This window comes from Rhinolophus sinicus, chromosome 5 (genome assembly GCF_057876585.1).
Source record: "Rhinolophus sinicus isolate RSI-liver-muscle chromosome 5, RSI-T2T, whole genome shotgun sequence".
NCBI classification, from domain to species: domain Eukaryota; kingdom Metazoa; phylum Chordata; class Mammalia; order Chiroptera; family Rhinolophidae; genus Rhinolophus; species Rhinolophus sinicus.
In genome coordinates, this window is record NC_142505.1 from 110,878,348 (window position 1) to 110,899,667 (window position 21,320).

The 21,320-nt window shown below is 57.7% G+C and overlaps 1 protein-coding gene across 6 annotated transcripts in view; it reads left to right on the forward strand.

Annotated features, from left to right (window-relative positions):
- Positions 1-21,320, forward strand: part of MAD1L1 (mitotic arrest deficient 1 like 1) — a 283,750-nt gene that overhangs the window by 253,204 nt on the left and 9,226 nt on the right. For 5 of the 6 annotated variants that reach the window (XM_088798795.1, XM_088798796.1, XM_088798797.1 and 2 more), the window contains one exon: positions 19,562-19,669. The exons of the other annotated variant lie outside the window; for it this stretch is intronic. In XM_088798795.1, coding sequence (XP_088654921.1) covers positions 19,562-19,669 — 108 coding nt within the window. The remainder of the gene's footprint in view (positions 1-19,561; positions 19,670-21,320) is intronic. 6 annotated transcript variants of the gene reach the window in all.

Genomic DNA, 21,320 nt, shown 5'->3' on the forward strand with positions numbered 1-21,320 from the left:
GCCAGCAGGGCGGCTCCCACCCAGGATCATCCAGTCCGGGAAACAGGTCAGGCAGACGGCCCCATGTATGGCCAGCTGCCCGTGTCCCCACGGCCAGTCCCTCCCCAAGCGTCTCTGCTTGTCTCAGAGCCCCTTCCCCTGCCCTCCTCATGTGGTATGGCCCTTGCCTGGGGGGGGGGGGCCCTGGCCGCCTGCTGGGGCATGTTGACACAGGCTCAGATCTGCGCTGGGTGTATGGCGACCTGACCGAGGAAGTATTCCGCTTTGCTGCCTGGGGAGTAGACGTGACCTTCCAGCTGCCTCGTCCTCTCCTCATAGAGCAGCCTTGTGACTAAGCTGTGCACATCTGCCCGCCTGCCCCCCCCCCCCCGGTGCGGTCATGATGGGTGCAGACTGCCCCGCCGTCCCCGCCTCACGTGGCCCTCTAGGGGCCCTCCTCTCTGGTGGACGCAGACAGACCACCAAAGTCCTGCGGCTCGCTGAGCCAGGGCTACTGAGGGCCAGCGGGGCAGCCTGCGAGGGGTGCTTCGTGGAGGAGATGCGATGGGCAGCAGGTAGGGACGGGGCTCCCAGGGTGGTCCTCTGCCCCCTTCCCTGCCCTGGAGTGGGGGGAGCAAGAGACTTGGGCGAGGAGACATGCTCAGGTGTCCGCGTGGCCCAGCCCAAGCGGCCTCGGCAGCCTGGTCTTGCTGGCACCTTGGGGTTGCCATAGCAACAGCTCTTGGCTGGACGAGGGAAGAATTAGGGCCTTAGATGGCCCAGCCCTGCCCTGGAAGGAACCCCTCTCTGCTCACGGGTGTCCTAAAATAAGGGGCTGCCTCTTCTATCCCCAAGGACAACTGCCCTGGTCAGATGTAGACCTAGAACCCACCCCTGAGACACCCGCTGCCCCACGCGGCCTTGGGTAACTGATGGCGGCGAGGTTCTCCGAGCACACCTGGCCTTGGCCTGGCACGCACAGCGATGGCCTGTGTGTCTTTCTTCCTCTTTCTGCACAGCACAGTTAGGACACAGGCTGCTTGGGGGTGAACTGAGAGCAAAGGGTCTGAGACAGGCGCACTGTGGCCCCCTGGCCTCTTGGTGGCTTGGCAGTGGGCAGGCAGGAGGCAGCCCCTCACGGAGCTTGGCAGAGCAGGGCTGGTCTCCAGGCCAATGCCCTGGACAGCAGCTTCCTGGAAAGCGCTCTCAGCACATTGGCCTTTCTGTTGGGAGAGGGGCCAGTGCGAAGCCGGGACCACCCCTTATGAGGCTGGAGCAGGGGGTCCCTCCATGGCGCCGCTGTGGGCCTCTACCCCATGTCGGTTCTGAGGCCCTTGCGTTGGGTTCACAGCTTGAGGGCGTTTGGGTGGTGGGAGGAGTCTGCCTGCCGTCCACGTGCGTCTTCCGACTGTTCATGCCGGCAGTTCCCCACGCAGTTGTCCGCACGCTCATTAGCCCCTGACTCTAAAGCTGAGATGACCCAAAGTTGGGAGAAGGCGGCATGAGGGACGGGCTCCCACAGGCACGAGCGTCCCCAGACTAGTTTTGTCCATGAGTGAGGACCTCCTGTCCCAGCAGCCTGGCCCTGGGCGCTGTCTCTGCTGTCGCCACCATTGCCTAAAGCCCTGTCATCCACGTCCGACTCAGCTCCCACCTCTGCTGGTCAGCCACCCTCAGGCTGCTTTAGCCGACACAGGCCACTCGCTGTCTGGTGTGCTTTGGGATCTGGCGACACTTGGGAATTGGAATGACGTGATTGGGCTGGGAGGCAGGCATGTGAGATGCAAGCACAGACCCAAGGAATGTCGAGCAGGCGACTTCCGGGCCTCGCCTGGGCTGGCGTGCTGGCCGCCATGTCTGATGCGTGCGGTCTGGGCTCCCGAGCACAGCTGCCGACGTGCGGCAGGTAGGCGAGCGGGGTGGACACTCCTCAGCCTGCCCCTCCCTGCACACAGGTCCGGGCAGCTGAGGGACAACACGTCCTTGGCTCTCCCCTGGGGGCCCCTGGCCCCACCCTGGGTGGAGACCGGCCAGCGGGATGAGGTCAACCCTGGGTTTAAATCCCAGTGCTGCCTCTTGTTGGCCAAGCCACTGAGCCCCCAGCCCTCATCTCTCCCAAAGGTGGTTGTGAGCAGCCGGCGATTCAGTGCAGGGAGGTGGCTGGCTGTGCGTAGCCGGCAGGTGTGAGGCGCGTGGCCCATGTGTGCGCTGTCCTTGGAGCCTGAGTGTCCAGCAGGCACCCAGCCCGAGCCCAGCACGTCAGGACCTGGAAGTCCAGTCAGGCCACAGGCTGTTGTACCTTCCCCGCCCACCATGGTTTAGTCTCGGCTTTTGTAGAATGATTGATTCCAGGGTGCTGAGACATGTCCTCTGCTCTCACCCCTTCGTTCCGTGGACCAGGAGGCAGAGGTTGGGGGGGTGACTTTCCAGTTGCTTCACACAGTGTCCAGGCGTTTGGATCAGTTGCTGAAACTCAGAGTCACAGGGTCTGTTTCTGAGCTGTCTGAGTATCAGAGAAAGGGTGTTTGGCTTTGGTTTCTTTTGTTTTCAAAGCAGAAGAAATACTGGCCATTAGAGCACTCAGACTTTTCTGTGTGAGCCTGGCCCTTCGTGTCAGCCTCCTCGTGTGACCAAGTTGTAGCATGTCCTCTTCTGCTCGGCCGGAGGAGACGTCTTGTACCCAGGGAGCCTCGCCCAGCTGGGGAACCAGGGCCGCGAGCTGTCCCCCTGCCTGGTGCTGAGCTGAAGTGCAAAGTGAGGGTGTGGCCTCCAGGCCCCCGCCAGTGAGTTGCTGGGTGCTTCCCGGGAAAGGGGGCTTCTGTTGACTTGGACAGCTCCCACCAGACTCAGCTCTGTGGGCCTTCAGAAATGCTGCTCCTTCTAGAAGAAGCACCAATAATGAGTCATTTGTGATGCAGCCATCTAGTTCCCCACAGACCAATAAGTGGATAAAACTGCCAGCAGTCCCTGGCCTCCGCTCCGACGGCAGATCTGAACCACAGACCGCCAGGGCAGCGGCGAGCCTCAGGGGACCACAGGTCCACCAGGTGATGGGCTACTGCCAGGGCCACAGGCGAGCCAGCCTCGTCCCTTCTCTGCACTGTCCTTGTGGGCTGTGTGGTCAGCTCCAGGCCCAGCTGAAGGAGGATGGAAACAAACCTGTGTGTCCAGGAGCAGCTCTGCAAGAGAGTGCAGGGCTGACAGGGTCCCTGGGAGCCCAGGGGGCAGACTGAGGCGCTTTCTGCTTGCCAAGCCCCTGCGCCCAGGCAAGCTGCCCGCAGAAGAAGCCGGTTGTCGAGCGTTCCAGTCTCCTGCTGTAACAACAGGATCCAGACAGATACGTCAATTTGAATTTGACTTTTGTGGGTCCCCTGCATTTCAAATGCAGTTGCTTTGAATGCATGATGACTTCCAAACCTCTCTCATTTCTTCAGCTAGTGGGAGGGAGGGGAGGTTGAGCAGGCGCTGGGAGCGCAGTGACTCAGGAAGTCTGAGTCGCCAGCAGAGTGTCATGGCTCCCAGCCCCTCTGCATGGACACGCTTGCCCCTGGGGACAAGAGGGACAGGCCAGGGCTCATGTGTATGGGGGAGGGCGCCAGAAAGAGCTGCGGCTTCCCAGTGTGCTGGCCCTTCCGTGGACGAGGGGCTGTGTGGCTTGGGAGACATGGAGGTGGGTCTGGACAGCTCTGGGGCCCAGGACACAGCCCTCGGCTCAGCACACGGAAAGACTTGCCAACCTCGGGATGAAAATAGATGAAGATGGATAAAGAACTGGCTGACGTGGTATAGTGAGTGCTGCGTTCCCAGTCACTGGAGGCGTTCAAGAGGTTGATGACTTCTGGGCAGTACTGAAGGATGGAGCTGGGTTGGACTAGATGACAGCTTCTTCCCAAGGAAGTGACGCAGCTCCGTGCAGCGGTCAGTGGGCCTCACGGCGGCAGACAGCATGGTGCAGTGGGAAGAGCTGGCTTCGTTCCAGCAGGGGCCTGTGCTGGCCCGTGGGCAAGGCGGGGGGGTGGGGGGCTGAGCCTGAGGGATCTGGAGGGGGGGGCGTGGTCTGTGGGAAGGCTGGCAGGGGCAGGGCCATGGCCCCCGAGCTGCAGCGCAAACCGTCCTCCAGAACTTCACAGTGGGGACGGGAGGGCGGCACATGGGGGGAGTGCTGGCGCCCGAGGCTGAGGACTCCGTCCGAGCCTGGGCGCCCATCGCCTTCCTGGCCGCCAGCCACACTGGCCTGGCGACCAAATGGGGGTTAACAGGATCTGTGGCTTCCTCGTCCTGAGTGCAGTTGTGGGAAGTCTATCCAAGTGCACTGGATGCACAGAATAAAACTTAAAGTGTCACAGTCCCGTCACCAGTGACGCCACCTGCTCCGTTAACATCCCGTCATTGTCCTCGGCCTGGCCTTCCAGGTTCATGTACATGTTCCTGCTAAGTGGGGCCATAATATATAGTTTTATTTCCTGCTTCATACATTGAACACTGTGTCATGGGCATTTCACACTGAATTAAATGCTCTTCACAGTGATGGTGTTTAATGGTTGCACAATGTGCTGTTTTGTGGCTGTGCCACAGTTTGTTTAACATGCTTCCTTGTTGGGCATTTAACTGGTGCCTCTCTTTTTATTTGCTTATTTGTTTATTTACTATTGTAAAACAGCATTACGATGCTCATGTATTCACGTGAATTCTCTCTGCATCTCGGATTCTATCTGTAGAGTAAGTGCCTAGTAGATTATTAGTTTAACCCGATTAGATTCCTAGTTCAAGGGCATGGCCACTTTCAAGCTCGATGCCGTAGGTCTGCAGGGAGCTTTAGGGTGTCCTAAATTACGGTAAATAATCCTAATCAAACGCACTGTAATGCAGTGGGGCAGCTCCTGTTACCCCACCTTATAGGTCAGCAAGCTGGGCCGGAGACCCCACAGGTAGGCAGAGGCTGGTTTCTGTTTCCCGGGAGAGCCTGGCCTAGAGGTGCCGTGGCCTCCCCCACCCTGGGCTCCACTTCCTGTCCCTGTGCCGCTGTCCACACGTTGTCCCCACAGATGAGGTGGGGGTGTGAGGGGTCAGGCCAGGGCGTGTTCTGTGGTAGGAGGGGTGGGGCAGGCAGCCTGGCCTGACGGAGAGTCGTCGCTGAGGACGCGGCACCTCGTGGCTCTCCCAGAGCCCAGCCCAGGCTGCAGGCAGGGCTCGGGGCCGCGGGACTCAGAGGGGCCGCGGGCCAGCCCCTGTCCTGCACCCTTTGTCCACAGTTCTCTTCTCTGGGGCTGCTGTGGTTCACTGAGCTTCTTGGATTTATGGGTTTATAGTTAATCAAATTTGGGAAATTCGGGCTATCACTTCTTTAGATATTGTTTCTGTACCCCTCTCCTCTTTTCTGGGGCTGCAGTTACACATATTTAAAATCACTTGGCATTATCCTGTTGGTCACTCCCTGCTGCTCTGTTCGTGTGTGTGTGTGTGTGTGTGTGTGTCTGTGTGTGTCTGTGTCTTTTTTCTGTTCTTTAGTTTGGATAGTCTCTGGTACTGTGTCTTTAAGTTCACTGACCTTTTCGTCTGCAGTATCTAATCTGCTTAATCTCATCCAGTGACTTTTTCATTTCAGATACTGTATTTTTCATGTCTAAAAGGTTCTTAGTCCTTTGTTTATATCTTAGTTTTCTCCTTCATTTTAGTTATCTGTTGCTACATGACACATTACTCAAACTTAGCATCCTAAAACAAGAAGCGTGTGTTACCTCACACAGTTCTGAGAGGCAGGGGTCTCGGAGCAGTTCAGCGGGGTGGTTCTGGCTCAGGGTCTCTCGGGAGGATGCAGTTAGGCTGCTGACCAGACACTGGTCCTTCAAAGGCTGGGTGAGGCCCACAGGGCCTGCTCTCAGACTCGCTGCTGAGGCTGCCGGCAGGAGGCTCACTTCTCCCATGTGGCCCTCTCCATGCAACTGCTCATGGCCTCAGCAGGGCAGCTACATTCCCCCAGAGTGAGTGTTGAGCGAGCCAGGCCAGGTGGGAGCTTCATTGTCGTTTATAACCTCAGCTTGGAAGTAACCACTGTTACTTCTGCCATCTCCTAGTGGTCACACGTACAACGTGGAAGGAGGCTGCACACGGGTGTAAATCCCAGGAGGTCGGATCATTCAGGGAGGTCTTGGAAGCCAACTATTATACTCTTCATTGTGTTCATATTTTCTTTGAAATCTTTGAGCATATTTATAATTTTTCTTTTAAAGTTCTGGTCTGTTAATTCCATCATTTCTGGATCTACTCTGATTGGCTCATTTTTTTCTCTTGGTTGTAGGTCACATTTTCTGTTTTTGCGTGCTCAGTGATTTTTTTATTGTATGGTAGATATCAGAGATATGATGACGTGTGTCTTCCTTTGAGCAGTGTCAGGCTTCTTTCCGGCAACAGTGAAGTTACTGTGGTCAGTTGGGTCCTTCTAAGGGTTGCGTTTAAGCTTTGTGAGGGCTTGTCTAGATTTGCTTTTATTCTAGAGCTAATTAAACCCTACTACTAAGACATAACCCTTCAGGGGTCTCCAGCAAATGTCCTGGGTGCTCACTAAAAACTCCTCTCTGGCTGGTAGAGCTCATGTGTCCCCCAGCCCGTGGGAGCTTCGGGGTATTGCCTGGTAGCTCCCTCTTTGTCAGGTGCGTGGAGTTGCACCCTGTCCACTTGGAGCTTCCTGTTCAAAGGGACCTTTCTCCAGATTGGAGAGCCCTTCCCTGTTCAGCTGCATCCTCTGCAGGACTCGGCCTTTGGCGTCCAGCCTCCGTAGCCTGAGTCCAGAGCCCCCTGCTCGACGCAGCAAGACGGCAAGACATGGCTCCCTGCTCCACAGCCTGGAATGTTCACCGGCTCACCTCATTCGTCTCCTTGCTCAGGGGTCACTGCTGCCACTTGTCGGATGTCTGTAAACAGATGTTGTATATATTTTGTCCATTGTTTTTTTGTTCATAACGTAAGGGTAATCTGGTCACAGTTTCTGGCAGGAGTCCTAGATTTATGTTTGAGGAAAGCAGTTGGTGCCTGTAACTCCAAGCTGGAGCTCAGCGGGTGGGGGGAGGGAGACAGGAAGGACCCCCGCTGCAGGGGTGGCTGGGGACCTGCTCATTCATGATCTGCGACTGGGGCAGAAAGAAGGGACCTTCCCCAGGCAGGGGTCTGGGTCACTGCAACTAAGGAGCTGACACCAGCTGTAGTTGCCTAGCTGCCCTGTGGGGGAAGAGGGAACTCAGGTTCTCCTTGGTGGCCCAGGTCCCACACGCCCTGCAGAGCCCCCAGCCCAGGAGCTGCCCCACCAGCTGCAGGCGCCCTGGGCCCCCAGTGGCCCTGGCGGGAGGCAGGCCACTTGGCCGGGTTTGCTCACGGGCGCTCCAGCCGGCCTGCCGCCCCCTCGCCTGCCCCCAGCCTGCCCAGGCCTCTCTTTGATTGAGCAGTTGGCAGGTGTGTCTCGAGATGCTCTCCCTTCCTCCGCCAATGCCCAGCCCCCCCGCCAGGGTTATGCTGATGGTGAGACCGACTCAGCACCCCTTTTGTTTCTAAGGAAACCACGCTCAGCCCACACTGCAGACTGCTGGATTATGAGGATCAAAGAGCCGGTCCTTTCTCCTCCTTCCCCCAGAGACCCGTAGCCACGTGGGGGCGTCCCGCTCCCTTCATGCTCTGGTTCTGCATGGGCCTGGGGGCCTCCCACTCTGCCTCCAGGGCCCCCTGGGAGGTGTGCTGGCACCCGAGCGGAAGCCGTGGCCAGGCCGGTGGGTGCAGGTGGGAGCTGGCGCAGCACGAGAGCTCTGGCCCCCGCCTCACGGCCGGCGGGGGTGGCAGTGTGATTGACTGTGCAGACTTAATTAGTTCCCATCAAGGTTTGTGGAAGGCCTCCCTCGGGGAGCTGTGCGCGCAGCTTCTGGTTACCAGGAGGCCGATTCCTCACCGAGGTGATGGTGTTAATACTGAAGCCCCCCTCAGGTGTCCAGTTCCTCCCGCGGCGTCATAGACACGCCATCCGCCTGTCCTCTCCCCCACACGCTGCTGTGGTAAATAATAGTGAGCAGTTTTTCCGAGGAGACCAGAGGGAGCGTGGGGATGGAGCGGGCGGGCATCCTGAGGCCTGCATGGCCCTGGTGCCCGCACACAGGGCGCCACAGAGCGGGAGCCCGGGGAGGGGCTGGGGCTCTGGTCTCTGTCCTGGGAGGCCGGCTCCAGTGCGAGGGACAGGAAGGGGCTTTGTGGAGCCCTGCATCCAGGACCTCGGACACGGGCGTGGTGTGGCCCTGGCGTCCGGCACCGCTGGTCCCCTGCCGCTGGTAGCAAGCGGGCCTGAGGCTCAGTGCCGCTGCCTTGTTTCTGTTGAATTCATCTTCATAGTCACTCTGTTTATAGAGCATGGCGTTTGTTTTTATGTTCTAGTGCTGATACAAAGCTGCCTTTTAAGCTGAGTTTATTTAAATTAATGACGAGAGTTGGTTTAAACAAAAATATTAAGTAAATACTAGACCTGGCAGGCACAGTGTCACACAGGCATCGCCACTTGGAAAACTGCCATGGGTGAGCGTGTTTACTCCTAGCAAAGCCTGCAAAGGCGGCGTTACTCATTTTACCCCGCAGGTGAGGCACCTGACGGTAGAAAGGCCGGTGCGAGGCAAAGTCAGGACGAGGCCAGGCGCTGGGGGCTGCGGGGCTGGGGTTCCCGCACTCAAGGCCTGAGGGAACGCCGTGTCCCAAGCTTTGCCGCCTCTGGGCGCTGGTTCTCAGCTGGAGTGATTCTGCCTCCAGGGGACACTTGGCAGTGTCTGCCATGTTTTCAGGTGTCACAGTTGGGGTGGGTGAAGTCGGGGATCCTGCTCAAGGTCCTACAATGCCCAGGACGGCCCCTCACAGAGAGCGATGGGGGGCAAATGTCCATGGTGCCAAGGTTGAGAGGCCCTGCTCGTGGGGAGCTCCAGGTACCCGTCGGCACTGTGGGGTGCCCGGCTTGGCCGTCCTTTAGGCTCTGTGAGGTGTGGGAGGCCTTGGGGATAGAGGCGGCCCCTCCAGTTCGCTGCGTCCTGGGGGCGGTAGGATCAGCATGGGAGGGCGGACCCCCGGCCCCTGCGTTCCTCAGCAGCCCTGCAGGAGCCTTTGGCTGAGGTCTGCAGTCTGCTGAGTCCTTGCCCCAGTCTCCTGAGCTGAGCAAGCACAGGTTCACACACGTGGAGCCCCTCGCTGGGCTCGGCTGGGGAGGGCCGGCCCCGTGCCCAGCTCAGCCCCACAGCTGCCTGCAGCCCCCACACCCGGTGGTCCCCATCTGGACAGGCAGGGAGGCTGGCACAGGAGCAGCAGGGGACTGACTGCATCTGTAGGCTGCGGTCTTTGTGGCAGGGATGTGGGCGCGTCCTGTGGCAGTGTGGGGTGGGGACAACCGTCCGCTGCTGGTGGAGCACCCGGCCAGGCAAGAGCTGGAGCTCAGCAGGAGATCCGGTGGTCAGTGCGTGTCTGCCATGGGCTGCAGGGCACATGGAGGCAGCATCTGCTGTGTGCTTTCCTTCATGAGCAAAACCTGTGCTCGGGTCTCGCCACATTCGGAGCCCCTGTGCTGTGGCGTGTGCAGGGCACTGCAGCTGGTGAGGGGGCAGAGTGAGTCCAAGCAGCCCTGCCTGGTCTCAGGTGGGCCCCGTAGGGCGCTCGCAAACCCAGGCGCACCCAGCCCCCCCCACACACACACGTCCCGCCCCGCGCTCCAGGCAAGGCACGTCAGCCCCTGGCGCCCCGACTCAGCACACATGCACTGCCTCAGGACCCAGGGCCTGCCTCTCCCATTTCCTGGGTCCCCGAGGGTCACATGGCTCATTCTCTCGCCTCATTCAGGGCTCTGCTCAAAGGTCACCCTGTGGACAGGCCTTTCATGGCCGTCCTCTAGAAGAGAACCACTGTCTCCTTGCAGGCCCTCCCCCACTTAACATTTTGACATTGTATTGCATGTATTTTGTCTGTTCCATTAGAACACATACACACTCCAAGAGCAGTAACATTGTCTAATTTATTTCCAGTTGTGTTCTTAGCACCTAGAACAGTGCCTGACACATAGTAGGTACTCAGCAAATATTGGGTAGATGGGCAGACAGGTGGATAGGTGGGTGGAAGGACAGGTGGATGGACAGACAGGTGGGTAGATAGATGGATAGGATGGGAGACAGGGTACATAGGTAGAGGACCCAGCACACGCAAAGGCCTAGGACCGGGAAGTACGGAACGCCTTTAGGACGGCTCGGGTGTAGGGTATGGCTTTTCTGTCCGTGGCACTGGCCTGTGTCCCAGGGACAGTCGAGCTGTGGGGAAAGCAGTGGGCCTTCTGGCCGGCAGGGCACTCGGCCCTTTGAGTGGCTGCTCACTTTGTCCTCTCACTGGGCTTTGAGGTAGACACTGACCCTGTTCACACGAGGGGCAGAGGCTCAGAGAAGGGTCATCTTCCCAGGGGAATTGGAGGCCACACTTTCACCTTTCGTCCCCGCGCAGACCCCTGGCAGCTTCGCTAGTCCCGTGTGTCCCCTCGCAGAGGGACACCTGGGCCCTCTCATCTGAATCTCACCTTGCCGGCTGGTGGTGAGTTCTCAGAAACTTAGGGCTCAGCACGCAGAGCCATGCAGAGGTGCTGTAAGCCAGCAGGCCGCTGAGCCAGCTCCCCTGAGGGCAGCGCCCATGGTCAGCTCCGGAGCTGCCGGGTCTGACTGGGCTGCAGCTGCGCTCCCTGCACTCTGCCTCCTCCCCCAGAAGCCTAGAGAGGAAACTGGGGCCAGGTCCCTGCGGCCGCCACTCCCTCCCACTCCCAGGAAAGTGTTGCCAGCACACTCACTGTGGCACCCGGCGAGCAGTGTGTACTCCGGCATCCCCACCGTTCCTGACGGGTGCCCCGGTAACGATGACCCCACACTCAGCCCGACCCCGTGCTGAGGAAAATCGAATTGAAATTAAATCAAATTTCAAATGTTAAACCAACCTATTAAAAAAAAAAGCAATCACATAGAAACATGGGTTTTTCAAAACACTGTTGTTTACTCTGTCGTAATTAACGTATGTGGGGGAGAAAGTTTGGGCTCTGTAGGCAGCCTGCCCCTGCTTGGGCACGGGCTCCGTGACACATCCCGGCCCTGGGCAGGTAGCAGCCCGGCCCCAGAGCCTTCCTCTGACCCCGGGCCAGAGGTCCCGGCACCGCCTGCATTTCCGACTGACTGGATGGGAAACAGGGGCTGGAAAGCCTAGTCTGGGGAACGATGTCTACCTGCACCTCTGACCAGGCCCCAAGTGTCCTCAGACAGGCAGGCCCAGCGCGGCCCCAGAGCAAGGCCAGGTCCTCGGTCTTGAGTTGCATCCTCTCTCCCTGCAGTTGTGGGCCAGCAGCTCGAGCCAAGGGTCCAGGACTTGTCTATACTTGTGCCCAGCCCACAGTGAGGCAGGGGCATGGGTGGCAGATGGGCATGGCCTGCTCCACCCTTTAGAGAGGCACACGAGCACGCCTGGAGGAGACTGGGGTTAGAGCGCATGTTTGTGCAATACAGAGCTGTGCTCACTGGTCAGGGACAGCGAGGGACACAGATGACAGAGCTGTGCCCACCGGTTGGGGACAGCGAGGGACACAGATGACAGAGCTGTGCTGCGGGATCACATTACGCCTCCAAACCTGAAAGATTTGGTGTCTGCCTTTGGCGCCACCACATGAGCCGTGAGGCAGGAGCTGGTTTGTCTTTGTCGTTGGCCTGTTTCCGTCCCTTCCGTGCCTGTTGGGAAAAGACCGGCACAGGAGCCGCCATCCTGGATGAGCAAGCGCTGGTACAGGGTGTCCTGGGGGGTGGGGGGCCAGGCAGTGCACCCCGCGGACCCTGGGTACTCATGGCCCCTCCTGCCAGTGGGCTCAGAGCCTCACACGGAGGGGCCCAGGGTCGCTCACTGGTGGGGGGAGTCGGTGGCAGGCCAGGAACCTGCCTGTCACAGGTGACAGAGCGACATGGTTACCTGCTCACAAGCTTTTCATTAGACTTCCCCTTTTTCCTTCCAAATGTGCTTTGGAAATAAACACCTGGGGCTCTTACACTTCATACATGCAGTTTAATTAACTTTTAAATCACGTAATGTCACCTGGACCTCACTTGAATGATGGCTCTCAGCACCACCTGTGCAAGGTGCTGGGGTGGCCCACATAATTCAGGGTGGGCCTGGGTGCTTGGAGCCGGCTGACTTGGGCCCTCCCTGTCCAGTGGACGGTGATGCCCACAGCCCAGGGCCAGCCCCAGGCGCCGTCTCACCACAGGACTGGGTGTCAGCTCACAGCCCAGCAGGCGGGCAAAGTGCAGCCTCGCGGTCACCCTGCACACACTGCTGGGGGGTCTTCCAGAGCAGGTCTTGTGACGCAGCCTCTGCTCAGGCCCCTTCTGGGTCCCACACTGCCTCAGGCCGGCGTCCCTGTCTGCCCCCAGCTCTGCCTCTGCACCCGCCCAAATGGCCTCGCTGCCTCAACTCGATCTCTGGCTTCTACTCCCAAGTCTGCCGAAGGTCCTCAGGCTCCAGCCAATGTGCCGAGCGCTCACTCAGTTCCGTCCATCACCGGGCAGACGGGGTCCTGTCTCTGGGCTGGCTGGCCAGGGGCTGTCCGCCTGCCATTGTATGTGTTGTTCAGGACCCTGACCCTCGACCCTGGCTGGGCCATAGCGGGCATGAGTCGTGCGAGGAGGGAGAGCAGGACGATAACAGCCGTGTGGCCACGTGGTTGTCACAGTCGCACGGTTGTATGAAGGGCATCCAGCATGGGGCCGGCCCATAGGAGCCCCTCTGTCATGCTCCTGGGGTCCCCCAGCCTCATCTCACCCGTGCCAGCGTCCCCCTTCCCTGTTCATGACGAGCGGCTGCTCCCAAGCAGGCCCCCGTGGTTGGTTAGAGACCCACTGCTGGCAGCAGCCTGCACTGACCGAGCGTGGGTCTGGCCAGGCTGCCGGGGCCTGGCACGTGGGAGAGAAACTACTACCTGGGGGGAGGGGAAAGCACAAGTCACAGAGACCGCAGGCTGCCCCCTGCCTGGGGCAGGTGTCACTCTGGACCCAGAGCCCGGCTGCTGGCACAGAGGACGAAGCAGGTCCCAGTGAGGGTGGGGACAGGTGTGCTGGCTGAGTCGTCAGGCACGGGCACTGGAAGAGCTCATGGGTTAATTTGTTGGACATTTACCGGGTATGTGTCCTGTTGTGGGCGCCAGGCATGAGAAGGGATCAGACGTCACCCCTGCTGTCCACTGCCATCGGCAGAGAAGCTGCGGTTCTGAGGGAGGTGAGCTGCCGGCTCTGTGGCTGGGAAGACTCTGCAGCGGTGCGGTCCTCCTCTTCTGGGAGGGTGGGTGCTCACGGCTGCAGGGGCGCTGAGTGCAGGAGACCCGCTTAGAAGCTGTGCGCCTGGATTCTGCACAGATGACAACGAGAGGTGTCCTGCTCGTCACTGGGACAGAGTTGGGCTCTGAATCGTCCTGAACGGCCCACTCTGCTGCCCTGAGCAGCCGGCCCCTGCAGGTCCAGCTTGCTCAGACATGTCCCCAAGGAAACCTGGTGCTTACTCATCGAAACAGGCCAGGCTGAAGGGGGAAAGATCCGTGGCCTTCAAACACCCCAAAGAGAAGAGTAATTTCCCTTTGCCAGGACAGATAGGAACATTCGAGCCCTTTAAAGAATCATTTCTGAAATTAAATCACAGAAAGACACCTGCCGGATGTGAGGAGATGATTTGTATTCCATTCTTGGGGCCAAGGAACAAATCGACTGCAGAATGTGTTTTGAGATTTCTTTTTTAAATGAATATTGTCAATGAAAATGCAGAGCTATCAGCAGGACGTGAAATCTCCTTTGCAGGATGGAGAAAATCCCGTGATATCATTCAAGCCCATGAAACGGGCCTGAACACGAGGCGCTCCACAGCGCCCGAGCAGCTGCCGGGACGGGACATGCACATCACACTGTGCGCACGCAGATTGCGTCAGTCGGGGTAGTTTTGCCAAGAACGAAGCCCTTCCTCCCTTTCGCTTGATGGTCTGAGGGTGGCACTTGGGGCAGGCGGGCGCATGTGTGTGCTCGGTGGTCCCTGGCTGCACGGAGAGCGGGGCCACTCTGCCCAGGTCTGTTGGACACACAGCGTCTCCTCTGGAGGGCCCGGAGCACGTGGCCTTCCCGCAGGTTTGCCGGCCCCCAGGTGTAGGCCGTCACTCCGGTCCTACGTCCTCCTCATGCCCTCAACCCTCTGTTGGTCCAGATCACCCCTGGGTTCTGAGCAGCCCTTCAGTTTGAGGACGCCTTGGGTATGAGTAACTCTTGTTTGGTTGGCACCCTTGGGTGTGGGTACACCCTGTGGCTTTGGTGTCATTCACCTTGGCGGTGAGACGCCGTCCCGAGAGGGCACACCGCACCCCACCCGGGCTGTGCTCCCAACTTGCCTGAAACATAGCGAGTCTTTGGGGAGCTGGAGGGAGGGGCAGCTGAGAGGCTCGGCCTGTTGCCCAGCGACATCCGGGGCTGCCCAATTAAAGGATGGCGCCCCTGGGGCAAAGGGCAGCCGAGCACGGGCCTGGCATTGCGGCGGTCGCGCCCGCCTGTCTGCAGAGGACGTGTCACCCCCCGCCCGCCTTCGTCTGTTCCCTGCTCCACAGCGTAGGATCTGTTTGGCTCCACAGTTCCAGGCACTGCTGCCTTGGACAAGTCTCCAAGGTTAGCCACGGAGGAGGGCTCCCCGACTCCCTGTCACTCTTGCGAGGGGCCGAGCACGTTGGCCCATCTCTGTGGTCGTGGGCTGCACTCGGTGCCAATTTAGGGCTCCTCCTGGCCCGTGGGGAGAGTGCAGCTCTGCACACCTCTGCCCGAGGTAATGGCGGCCTCTCCCTGGACCTGGAGGGTGTGGAACCTACAGGATTCTTTTCTTGGTAGAGGCCGAGCTGCCCGTCTTCTGGTTGGCACGCTCCTTTCCATGAGCCAGAGTTAAACGGGCTCAGTTGGGTTCCAGGCCATTATTTTTTGGTTTGTTGACGCCTGACCGTCAGGACAGTTGAAGGAGTTGGCCAGGGCTGTCTAACTGGCCAAGGTCACAGCCATCAGCCTGTCCTGCATTAGTATTCTGTGCACAGCCTGTGTGGGATCAAGTAGTACTTTAGAGCGCACGTCCCTGCGTCGGCATCAGGAAAGCTACAGACGGGCTGGGAATAGATAGTGGGGCCTCCCGACCCCCGGGCCCAGTGTGCTGTGCCCAGGCAGTGGGTAGCATCCAGCGAGGCGGCCACAGCGGGTTGGCCACGGCGGGTCATGGCGGAGCTCTCCCTGCAGGCAGCCCCTCCCCCCCGGCCTGGGCAATGCCCTGTGCTCAGGGTGTGCAAGACGGCCCTGGGTGTCACTGCGGTCCCTCCCTTCCCCCGTCATGCTGTCACACGGGCTCAGAGTAGAGGTGACAGTGGTCCTGGCTCCCTGCCCACTCACAGCTCGCGGCCAGGCATCCTGACAGCAGCCTGCGGGGCAGTTATCTGGCCACAGCATGGAGAGGCGGACTCTGTTGGAGCCCGGAACCCACAGTGTGTGGACCAGAGCCCCAAAATGAAGGCAGAGTGGGCATGCGGCCCCTCCTTCTGCCTCAGGGGAAAAGTCAGTGTTAGGGGAGGTGTTGTGCCTGCTTAGCGAGAAGGTCCTGTGTATGCATCCTGGGGGCACCTTCCCCGCCAGCCCCCCCTTCAGCTCCCTGCCTGCCGCTTGCCAGGCCTTGTGAAGGCTCTCTGGGGTTTGCCTGTTGGGTGCCCACTGGGTCTCCTACCAGGCTCTGTCTCGACGTCCAGCCAAAGTACAGGGGCCAAGTGTGAGCCTGTCACCCCGCAGGTCATGGAGGGTCTGCAGAATTCCTCCTGGGGCCTGGCGGGCTGGGCAGAGCCCGGACGCGGTGCAGACTTGAGCAGGGCAGCATGGGCGGGGTTCAGCCACTCCAGCCAAGTGAGATGCATGCAGAAGTTCCAAAATTACCGGCTTTTTAAGTTTCCTTTTCAGTCCCGGTGAAATTACACTGATTTGCATGAATATTCCAGCTGCAGGTCCTGCTGTCACAGCGCGTCTCTGCTGTGGGGTGCGCGTGCCCGATCCCCTGGCAGGACTCTGGTCAGGCTTCCTGAGCACCTCTCGCCACTGTGGCCGGCGGACGGTGGTGGCTGGAACAGGCAGCAGTGCAGAGACTGGAGGGAGGTTTGCACGTCACGACAATCGGCTGCAGCCCAAGCTCATCTGGTGCAGCCCTGGCTCCGCTGGTGGGAGACGGCTCAGCCGTCCCCACGTTTGGCTTCTTCCCAAAGCAGGCTCTCGCCTTCTCTCCAGGAAGGCCCCTGCTGGCAAAACCTGCCACTTCCGAAACAAGCCTGGAGCCAGAGTCCCCATCACCATCTTGGCTTCTGACTAATTCATGTCAGGAAGGGAAGCCCAGTGGGAACTGGGAGGTGTCCTAACGGCATCTTAACATAGAATTGCAGTAAAGAACATTAACGCATGACTAACTGATTGGATTGCAGGAAGCCCCCCGTGCAGCCAGCTCAGAATAGCTGCCCACTGGTGGCATAGCCCTCAGGGCGGGCATGAGGGACCTCCAGGCGCAGCCCCGCTGTGCAGGGTGGCTCTGCTGGCCTGTGTGGTTGGCTTATTGCCCATTAGGAAGCCCCGTCCTGCAGGTTCAGCGAGCGGCCGGCCTGAGGGTGTGGGCAACCGCAGGTCTGCAGACCCTGTACAGAGGCTCTGGCACTGTGGTTAGATTCCTGTGCCGTCCTGACGGTGCCCCTGCCCTGCTCCCGTCGGAGGCCCCCCAGGACTTCCGGCGCTACAGGCCACAGACACGGAGGCCGGGACTGTGTTACCTGGGGCCACCTCTGCACAGCTGCCGGTGAGCTCTCTGGAGCCCCCAGCTCCGGGTTCGAACACGTCATCCCCCAGTCGGATTTCACACTCACACAGCCTGGCCTGCCCTCCAGGGGCCTGAGTCTGACCCCTCTCTGCAGAAAGCATCAGGGCAGGGGAGGGTGGGGAGGGCAGACCTAGGACTGGGAGGTCGCCCTGGGCAGGTGGCCCAGAGGCAGTGGTCTGGGGACACGCACCCCAGTGCAGTCAGGATTCGTGGCTGAGGTGTCCACTTCTAGTTCCCTCCCCACCATCCAGAGCCTGTGACGCAGCCTGAGGGGACAGCGGGTGGCTGAGGGTTGGGGTCCTGGGCGGATCCACCTCAGGCCACCCGGCCAGAGCCCCAGGACACACGGGAGCCGGGCACTGGTGGAAGGGCCGCGCGTGTGAGAGCTGCCTCCCTCCTGCTTAATTACCGGCGTGGCAGTTGCAGAGTTGAAATGCAGCTTTAAAAGCCTTTGTGAGTAATTAGTGTCAAAAACACAAGATGTACAAAGCCATAAACTCAGAGCTCGGTGATCTTACTGAGCTCTAATTAAAAAAGAAGAAAGAAAACACCCTTTCATGGTCAGATTTCCAGCCCTGCCAAAGGAAAAGCAAGGCCATTGCAGGTGATATGGGCACCACAGGGTGAATGGCGTTGTCGTGACAGAGATGGCGGCAGGATTGCGACTGGGGGGGCCAGGGCTGTCCTCGGGCCTGGCTCTGCTCCTAGCAGGTTCCGCAGGTGTGCCTGAGTGCACACCAGCTTCGCATCCTGAGACCCCGAACCTCCTAGCACCCTCCCTCCTTGCTCCGGAGCCCTCCTCAGAGGAGTGAGGCCGCAAGGCCCAGCTTCCTCGTCTGCTTCCTCCCCCACCTGATGGTCAGCCGAGAACTACCGTGTGTCCCCGAAAATACAACCGAGCCGGACCATCAGATCTAATGCGTCTTTTGGAGCAAAAATTAATATAAAACCGGGTGTTATGTTATGTTATGTTATGTTATGTTATGTTATGTTATGTTAGTTATGTTATGTTAGTTATGTTATGTTATGTTATGTTATGTTATGTTATGTTATGTTATGTTATGTTATGTTATGTTATGTTTGTGATGTGATGTGTTGTGTTGTGTTGTGTTGTGTTGTGTTGTGTTGTGTTATGTTATGTTATGTTATGTTGTTATGTTATGTTAGACCCAGTCTTATTTTACTACAAGATTTTACTATAAGATTTAACTTATAGTAAAATAAGACCGGGTCTTATATTAATTTTTGCTCCAAAAGACGCATTAGAGCTGATGGTCTGGCTCGGTCTTATTTTTGGGGAAACATGGTAGACAGAAATGGTGCCACTGTCAAAGCCGCTGGCCTGGACATTCCGGGGAGCACGGGCTGCTGTCACACGGGCTGACACTGCTTTCCTCTCCCGTGGTCACGGCGTCACCGCATACCGAGAAGTTGGGGTGGACGTCTTCCGGGTGTGTCAGCACTGACACGAGCCACAGTCCCCGTTCCCACAACAGTCGCCTGCAAGCCCTTCTGTCCATTTTGCTCAGACGCAGGAACAGCTCCAGCTGTCGGGCCTGCTTCTGCCACGTGTGGCCCCTCTTCACATCAGTGTGACTGCGGAGATGGAACTTTCTGGAAGCCCACAGCAGTCACGGTATTTTTAACCCAGAGCCAGCCACATGCACTGGAAGCACTGCAACAGCATCAAGGACTGGCAGGCACCCAGACTGCCAGTCACGTCACACCTGCCGCCCGTGAAGTGCGGGGCTCATGGGAGCGTCCCCAGCCAGAACTGCCCATCGGCTGCAGACGTGTGCATGACCGCGACCCAGACCACTCTGCACACACGCCGGGCCCCCCTGGCTCCCCAGCCAGTGACCCTCCCCGGCTGGCCTGCTGTCCCCTGGATTGTCCACTCCCAGCTGTGTCTGTACCCTGGATCTAGTCGGGGCTTGGAGTCAGTGTCCAGCGGTGCTGGCGGAGGGCAGCAGTGTGGGTCCAAGCAGGGCAGTGCCCGCTGGCCCGCCCAGGTTGCTGTGGATGAAGTAAGACCATGTGTTTAAGAACCCTCTGCTGCTGGGTGGCTATGCTGTGGGTTTATGCTGCTGCTGCTGCTGGAAACACTGCAGCCCGGTGTGGAAACTGGGGCAGTGTCGCCCAAGCCTCACGGGAGCACAGAGGAGTGGCAGGCTTGCAGAGGAGCGTGAGTGGCCCGGCGTGGAGAAGGGGGCTGTCTCCAGCCAGGACTGCATGCCTGGAGTTGGGCACAAGTGTGGGGCATGTTGGGCAGGGCCCACAGCCCAGGGCACAGGGTGAGCCCCGGTTTTGTGCCTCCTCAGAGCTGCATTTCCGTATGAATTTTAGACTCAGTGTGTCCACTACCCTGAACCTGCTGGGGTGGTTAGGGTTACGTGTCCTCTTCACATCGGCACTTCCTCTAGTTTCCTGGGCACAGGTGTCTCACGTTCCTTGTCAGCTTTAGCCCTAGGTATTTCGTGTTTTGATGCTATTATAAAAGGTATTGTGTTTTTTGTGTGTTTTTTTTTACTTTTAATCTCTTTTTGTTGTTAGTTATATACAAAGAGTTTGTTTTTGTATATTGATCTTTATTTTATCATCTTGCTCACCCATGTATTAGTTCTAGTAGCTTCTTACTGTTCTGTTGGATTTTCTACAGACCGTGCTGTCAGGAAAGACAGTTGTGCTTCTACCTGCCAAACTGGATGCTTTCTTTTTCTTCCCTTGTTTCCTGGCTGGACCTCCAGAACAGTGCTGGACAGAAGTGGTGAGAACCAGTACCTGTCTTGTTTCAGACTGAGCGAGAAGCATTTGTTCCCAAGCCGCCCGGCGTGGTGTTAGTCGTGGTTACTCACGTATGCGCCTCGCCGGGTCACGAATGTCCTCACCCCACACGCCCGGGTGTTTTCAGGAGCACCTGTTGTGTTTGCTCAGGTGCTTTGTCTGCGTCTACTCAGACAGTCACATGGTTTATCTTTTTTGTTAATCTGCTGAATTACTTTGTTTTTCTGGGAGCAAACCACCTCACATTCTTGGGCTGGGCTCCACGTGGTCGTGATGAGTTACCCTCTGATACGCTATTGCACTGCACATAAGTAACGTGCCATTTTGTTTAGAATTTTTACATCTGTATTCCAAGGCTTATTGGTAGCTTTTGGTTTATTTCCTTGTAACGCCATTGTGTGATTGTGGTATCACAGTCATGCTGGTCTCGGAGTGAGTTGGAAAGCCTTCCTCGTCTTCCCTTTTTTAAAAGGGTTTATATAGGGTTGGTATTATTTCTTCCTTAAATGTTTGATAGAATTCGTCAGCAGTGCCATCTATCTAGCCTTGGAGATTTCTTTGTGAGAAGGTTTTCACTACAAATTTAATTTCTTTAATAGATAGGACTCTTGGCAGGTTATCCCTTTCTTTTGTGGCGAGCTTTGGTGATTTGTGTCTTTCAAAGAATTTGTCTGTTTTGTCTAAGTTGTCAAATTTATTGGCATAAAGTTGTTCATAATGTTCCCTCATTGTCCTTTCAACATCCGTAGTTTGTACTGCTGTCGCCGCTGCCATTCCTGACACTCGTGATTTGTCTTCTCTCATTCTTTCCTGATCAGTCTGGCCGGGGGTTACAAACATTTTATTAACCTTCTAAAGAAAACACTTTGGGTTTTATTTATTTTTTCTATTGCTTTTCTGTTTTCTATTTCACCGATTTCTGCTTTGATCTTTATTTCCTTTCTTCTGCTTACTTTGGGTCTAATTTGCCCTTTTTATTTTAGTTTCTTAAGGTGTCGATTTCAGACCTTTGTTCTTTTCCATGTAGACATTTGGTGCTTGGGGCCCCTTGAACTTCTTGATGCTGCCAATTGACAGCTTTCGTCACCTTTCAAATGTGTTACCCATTATTTTTTCAGGTATTTTTGCTGCCCACCTGTATTGGTTAGCTATCACTGAAGAACAAGCTGTCCCCAGGGTTAGTCGCCCACGGTTTCAGGAAGTTTGGAATGTGGGTCCTCTTATCAGGGTCTGTCACAGGCTGCAGCCACGTCAAGTGTCCTTCGGGGGAGGACCGGCTCCCGAGCCCACTGGGTAGTTACTGGCAGCTTCCAGCTCCTTGCGGGCCGTCGTCTGGACGCCCTTCCGTCCCTGGCAGGGGGCACTCAGAGCGGCAGCTCGCTTCCTCAGGGCTCTGGGACCCAGACAGCACGAGACAGACGCCACAGTCCGCTGTAACAAAACTTAGCAGTGACAGCCCAGCACTCTGCCGTGTTTTTTATTAGAAGTGAGTCACGCTCTAAGTTTGGGTGACCCAGGGTGTGACGGTCAAGGCTGGGCTCCCACTGCATGGACAGGCCACACCTCGCTGACGAGCTTCTCTTTGCTTTTTGCCCTTTTCTCTCTCTTTCATGTTGAATGGCTTCTGTGCTCTG